This window comes from Glossina fuscipes, unplaced genomic scaffold (assembly GCF_014805625.2).
Source record: "Glossina fuscipes isolate IAEA_lab_2018 unplaced genomic scaffold, Yale_Gfus_2 0, whole genome shotgun sequence".
NCBI classification, from domain to species: domain Eukaryota; kingdom Metazoa; phylum Arthropoda; class Insecta; order Diptera; family Glossinidae; genus Glossina; species Glossina fuscipes.
Window position 1 is genome coordinate 7,324,646 of NW_023998414.1, and position 6,978 is coordinate 7,331,623.

Below are 6,978 nucleotides of genomic sequence, written 5' to 3' on the forward strand. Positions count from 1 at the left end.
TCCAATTTGATTTCCGGAGCCATAAGCCATAGGTTTATATGAAAGATTGCCACTTCCTGTTGCCAATTGTTGCGATCATCATCATCTCGAGAAGAGAGAAATATATCTCAAACTAATGGAAATATGATGAGAAGAAACTTTGCGCGGTCTCTCTACTATGTGCAGAGTTCTAGATATTAGATGTTGGAAGAGAAAAAAGAAGAAAACAATTTCGATATAAACATCGCTTCAGGGATGATTAGAAAACCTAAAAAGTTTTATAAAGAAAAATTTTTATTTTTTTTTTATTTATATATTTATTTATTTTTTTGTATAATGTGCAAATTTTTCGTTCGCTTATTACGTAATCAATTTAAAATGAAATTCTTTATTAAGGTCATAACCATACAGCTACTGGCTTGACGGTGGTAAACCATATAAATAAAATCGTTATCATTAAGCAGATAAGAATCGTTGAGCGTCTGAAATTTTCTTTTTCTTTAGCTCTTTTTACCAAAACATTAGCAGCAACAAATCGTTAAATTTCAAAAAATTACATAAATTAATCGATTGCTGATAATAATGAAAGTCTTGCAGTTTGCGGCGTTTGCGATTTGCGACTTGCGAGATGCGGCTTGCTTACGGTATTGATAAGTTAATCGCAAGAACTATATTTTCATTTTTACATTAGCACAGAAATTCCCACATTCTTTTATTTTTCATGCTATGCCTCATATCGGAATATATCAATTGAATTTTGATTGAATCTCTTTAAGAGATAATTAAAGCACGCCAATCAAAAGCGTAAAAATATTTCATTATAAATGATCTCTCACGTTAATTATAAGTTTTTGCTTTCGCACACAACAATTGTAGGTAATATAAATATAATATCAACGATGTAGTAATGCGGGTATAAACAACCCGCCGGCCCGTCACATTTGCAATTACAAATAATTCAATTTACTTGCTTATAACTAACAATGCTGGAAACGGACTGAATGTATCTGTTTTTCGCTAACGGCTTTGCTGTGCAAGTAACAAATACAAAAAGTCTTCAAACGTGTTATGAAAATTAAAATTGGCCCATCGATGAAATATGTCGGCCCACCCCTGATATAATACATATGTCATATATATTTTACTTATTGATTTTTTTTTTGTTGTTTTTTTTTTTTTTTTTTTTTTTTGTAGCTGGCCACTCGCTCGATAGAACCATCATTCGGTTTGCTTTTTGGTGATTTATTACGTGATCTCGATGTTGGCACCACCGGTGCGGCTGTGATTATTAGTACTTTAGATGTATGCATGAACTTCTCGGGTCTGTTTGTTGGCCCGTTGCTCAAAGAGTTTTCCTATCGAAAGGTAGCAATAGCTGGTTCCTTGTTATGTGGCATTGGCTTGGCCTGTACCAGTCCGGCTGCCAGTATGGCCCACATACTAAGCACATACGGTGTTATAAATGGCATTGGCGTGGGCTTAGCTACATCGGCAGCTTTTGTCGCTTTGAATCATTACTTTAAGCATAAACGGGGTCAAGCGGTCGGTTTATCTATGGCCGGCACTGCTTTAGGCATGTTAATAATGCCTCAACTGGTACGTTTGCTGTTAGAAGCTTATGGATTTCGAGGAGCTGTTTTATTATTAGCTGGCGTGGCCTTAAACGCTACCGTCGGTTCAGTGCTATTACAACCCGCTAAGTGGCATATGAAAGAAGAAATCATCGATGAGGAGATGACGGCTGTGGCGCCAACTGAATTTAAAGCCATTCAAGAAGACGGTACGGAAGAAGATGCCTTACCTGAAATGAATACACTTTTATTCAATAAACATATCAATATTAATCGACAGCAAATGCGTAAAAATTTCTCGGAAATGGCAATGGATACAATGAACGGTTCTATGACCGGTTTTCCAAAACGACCCACATTTCCACGTATTATGTCGTTGACTGGTGTACAAACGGCAGCCAATAGTTTCAGTTCGAATAGCGATGTTAACATGGCATTAAGGCATCGTAAGCATTCCGTTACTTCGAATTTATCGTATATGGACTTTACCGGATCTATACTGCAAGTCCATTTAAATGTCGGTGACGAAGAGTTTGAACAAAATGATCGTGAATTGAAACGCGTTAGCACGGCCACCGGTGCGATGTTAAGTTCCAATCAGGATTCATTTATTAAAATGAAGCCCACTGAAAAGGAGACGGAAAAAGAAAACGAACTTAGCCAAACGAATAATGAGGCAGAAGCTAAGCCCGGCTTCTGGAAACGTTTCGCTGATCTAATGGATGTCGATTTATTAAAAGATAAAATGTTCTTAAATATTCTCTTCGGTTTATCGATATTTTATGTCGCCGAAATGAATTTCAAAATGGTAACACCGTTCTTCTTTGCCAATCTGGGTTATAATAAAAAGGATGTAGCATTCTGTTTATCAATAACTGCCATTACCGATATAACGGCCCGCATTGTATTACCGCCAATATTCGATCGGACAAATATCAAAAAACGTACCGTCTTTCTAGTGTCAATTATATTTGTGGCTGTCACGAGATCAAGTAAGAATACAAACGACAAACGATTAAAATGAAATGAATAGTGGAATAATGAAAACTACTACTACTACTACTACTACTACTACTTTATTTTCTTTTGCAGTTATGGCCGAGCAAACTGAATGGACTCAGCTTATGTTATGGCTGTCAATATGTGGTTTCTTTAGAGGCTCAGCACTCAGTAATTTCACTTTAACGGTTTCTGAGTACTGCTCTCTGGAGAAATTACCCTCAGCTTTCGGTTGGCATTTGGTGGGTAAAGCGATATTCGTTATATGCTTTGGTCCCTTGATTGGTATGAATTATTTGCTCATTTAATTTTCTTTATGTAAATACGATTCGCTAAATGTTATTTTCATTATTTAGGTCTAATACGTGACGTAAGTAAAAGTTATCCAATTTGTATACATGCTCAAAGCGTATGCATAATGTTGTGTGGCGTTGCTTGGGGCATTGAATATTTGATAGCGTTTGTGCAGCGACAGAAAAACCAAAGAGTAGCAGCAAATCCAAATACCTCAACATCGGCTACTAAATCCCCAATGAATATAACTAAGCCGTAGCCTTAGCGGCTATGGAATACTAAATCAATTACTATATTATTTCAAATTTCACTTTTTCACCTTTTTCTTCTTCTCTTCTTTTATATTTTTTGCTTCTTTTTTTATGTGCGTTTAATTGTAATCATCATTGTAATCATGAGAATTCAATTTATTTATCCATATACGTTCATCCCTTTACAATATATTTCATTAAGTTTCTATTATATATTTAGTATATATCATCATCTCTATCCTAGATGTAGAGGTCTAAACGAACTGGTATGTGATAGTTCAAATGTTAGTTAGTAAGATGCCCGCTCTTAATAAGTACATTATATATGAATACATGTTTGTGTATGTGTATGTATATGTATACGTATACAAATTATTCCAATACTAAGGATATTAGAAAAGCTAATAACAAATGTGTTAAGAAAATACCACCAATTTTTTCCTTCTTTTCCTTTTTTTTTTGTTTTTTTTTTTTGTTTTTTTTTTTTTTTTTCTTAATATACATTATAGACAAAAAAATTATTAACCTATGTAAAGAGATGGGAAACATATTGAAAAAGAAAATTGTATAAAATAAGGTAGAAAAACAATAACATATTTACGTGTGGTGCTTACGTTGGCCTTTCTTTTATGTAAATGTATTAATTGACGAATATTGGTAAAAAGTGTACTTACAAGTTAAAGTTAAAGATATAAGAAAGAAGAATTATCTGAGATAATCATGGAAGTCACAAATCTTGCTTCTTTTTTTTTCATCTTCTCTTCTCTTCTCTTCTCTTTTTTTTTTTTTTTGCTTTCTTTTTATTTTTTTAATAAAAATTTCTGAAGAAAAAGTAATTCTCTTTCTAAGATAATGCCGCAATTCGCAGCAAAACAGTTTTTTAATCCACATAACTTGTACTTATTGTCAATCACAATATCCTTCCCACATATACGCTCCACATCTAATACTTTACTACTTGCGAATAGTGTTTACACACGCAACTCTTCATATTAATTTTATTATTATAAGTATAGATCTTTAAAAATATGTTTGCAAATCGACAATAACAATAACAAAATTGAAAACTTTCTACAAAATTGTTGTTTTTGTCTTTCCTTTCGTCAACTGAATGAACAGCAGCAACGTCATAATAATTGTAACATATAAACAACATTGCTGATGCAATATAATGGCCGTTACATGTGGCGTTATCTGTACTTTAACGCAAAATTTACTTGTCATCGTTTCTTGATATTTACTTTGCACTTAATTTGTTTTTACTTTTATTTCGGAAGTTAAGTGTATGCCGAGCACTACACTCTAGTGCGACTAATTTATCTAAATTCGATTATAATTCAAGTGAAATTCTGCCCAAAACTAGATTTTTTTTTTTCTTTCTATGTTTCGCATATATTCCGTTTTTTAATGGACATTAGATAGAATTTTATCCTTTAGCTTAGTTTACCGAATAATATATTGCTCTCGCTCCTTGCTTACGTCCAGTTCGTTTCTTCTCGAATTCAGTTCGGAAATTAAGTTTGGAAATATTTTGATCCCGTAATGCGATGTGTTGGGCATCCTCGAATAGATGCGCTTTCATGAAATATATATATATGCCTTTGCATGAAAATATTATGTAATTTTTGTAACTGCATAAAGTGACGGTGTGTAGGATATTTAACGTTCGGCCTTATCCAACTATGATATATTCTTACTTGTTTGCTTGTATTAGTTAAGTTCCGTGGAATCTGAAAAAAAAAAAAATAAATAAATAAATAAATAAATAAATAAACAAGTAAATGCACCTAATTCACTCTCGGCACAGCAAGGAAAGTCATTAAGTTCCGAAAAAGAGAAGAATACATTTTCCCGTCCTTATTAAATTATAATAATGGCCAGCTTTTCATATGCGATTAGATATAAAATGTTTGTTCCACTATACAAAATGATCAGCGTTGGCCGAGGAACGAAAATTAGGAATGATCAAATTTGATTATTTGGAATCGTTCAAAAGGATCCAGACGAGTGAAAAAATAAAATTCTTACAAAGAAGTCTAACATTATTTCGATGATTTCGCATGATTTCAAAGGTACTCAGAAAAAAAAGCAAAAAAAAGAAAATCATCTCAAGTGATTCTTTTCACAAGCCATGGCCCAGCATAAGAAAGTTTAAGTCATTTTCCGAAACACTACTCAGAAGCCACACCATTGTAACTTGAAGGACATCGAAGAGCTGGCTCAACAGCGACGTGAGCGACGTTTAAGCTGCCTGCATCAAATCGGCAATAGCTCCATGAATCCAATAGGCTTTCAATTAGATTTGAAAATATACGGTAGCGTGTGCTGAATGAAAATTTCTACATGTAGCGGATGCAAAAAATATGTAAATGAAAGTAAGGCCATCTGTGATGTAATACCTTCCGTGCTTTTTACGTAATGTCATCTAACTGCCAACACCGTAACGGATATGAAGCTCTAATAAGGTGTGCGCGAAGATCAGTACGAGACGCTCGAATATTATTTATTTATTTATTCGCCGAGATTTTTGGAATTTTAAAGACTTGGTCTCAAATCTATATTATATATGTAATATAATATAAATAATTTATAGATATTGCTTCTCTTTTTTTTTTCCAAAATAATAACCAAACGTGTGTGTAGCCGAGTAGGTAAAAATCACGATTACCAAGTCCATGCATGGTCGTACTTATAGTGAGCGCTTAGTCGGCAAAGGCATAACACTTATCGATTTGGCATACACGCATTAAGGTTACCGTCGCTTCCCTAGCCGTTTATTTTTCCTCATTTCGTCCCGGCCGTCCCGTAATACGCGAACAGTGGGCATGAAGCCTGAATGAATGATGTCCAAACAAAAAACAAAAAAAATTAATTGATTAAAATTTCATTTATTTTCTCGCCCACTTATTTGAAGCGAACAATTGCCTCCAATAACAAGGGACCCGATTATAACTCCAAATTTTTTATTACCATCTATGACTTCCTCGAAATCGACTGCAGTTCTAATGAGACGTGAGTTATCCTTTGGATACAACGAGAGCACAAGGCTGGTACCGCACGATCTGGTCTTATTTATTAATTCCCCAGGCAAATGATTAATGAAATGATTCTCTACAGGAAGAATAAACACAAGCCTACTCAATGAAATTATATCCGCGCTTTTGTTTTTTATTTTCATTGCTGTACGCAGGTGCATGTGACTTTGGGAAAAGGCGCCAAATTTCATGAAACAAAATTTCATGTGGGTAATGAATTCTGTACAAACTCAAAAAAAAAAAAAAAAAACAACAGGTCAGCCGCGACCGAATCTTTTACAACCGTCACCGTGATCCTAAAAGAAAGGAAAATAAAAAAATTTTCGACAAAATACTTCGGTGATGGGCATGTTTTTGCTTTACTTCTCTCATTGCCGCATTACCACACTAGAGATTAAGATACATTTTGTTACTATTCTCGATAGAGTTTAGTGATAAAACTAGGCCAGCCTATAAAAACGATAATGCATTTAGATATCTTAATTTAGCTATAAATGCTTCCGCTTTAGTTACGCTTAGATCAACATTATCAACTATGAAAATAGTTTTTGTTTTTTTTTTATACCGACAATGCAAGCGTTAGTGTTCGCTAACATTTTCCTTCCAGTTGTAGAAAAGCAGAAGCCTTTATGAGAAAACTTGGGCAAATTCAACTCTCTCCACCGCCCATAATGTCCTTTGTCGCTGTCTGAAACTCACAAGGTCACGAAAGTTAAGAAAGAAAACAAAAAACCTAAATTTCGATAAAAAATATATTCTTGATTAGTTTTGACAAATTAGGTTTAAGATAAAGATGAAAGGTGGACAAAGTGATCTGCTCGTGCAAAATGGCGATCAAACAAGTAAATA

The 6,978-nt window shown here is 34.0% G+C and overlaps 1 protein-coding gene across 1 annotated transcript in view; it reads left to right on the plus strand.

The window, feature by feature from the left end:
• Positions 1-3,574, plus strand: part of LOC119641168 — a 32,878-nt gene extending 29,304 nt beyond the window's left edge. The window contains exons 2-4 of the mRNA XM_038039723.1: positions 1,174-2,542; positions 2,643-2,834; positions 2,906-3,574. Of these exons, the coding sequence (XP_037895651.1) occupies positions 1,174-2,542; positions 2,643-2,834; positions 2,906-3,102 (1,758 nt within the window). The 3' untranslated portion in view covers positions 3,103-3,574. The remainder of the gene's footprint in view (positions 1-1,173; positions 2,543-2,642; positions 2,835-2,905) is intronic.
• Positions 3,575-6,978: the final 3,404 nt, after the last annotated feature.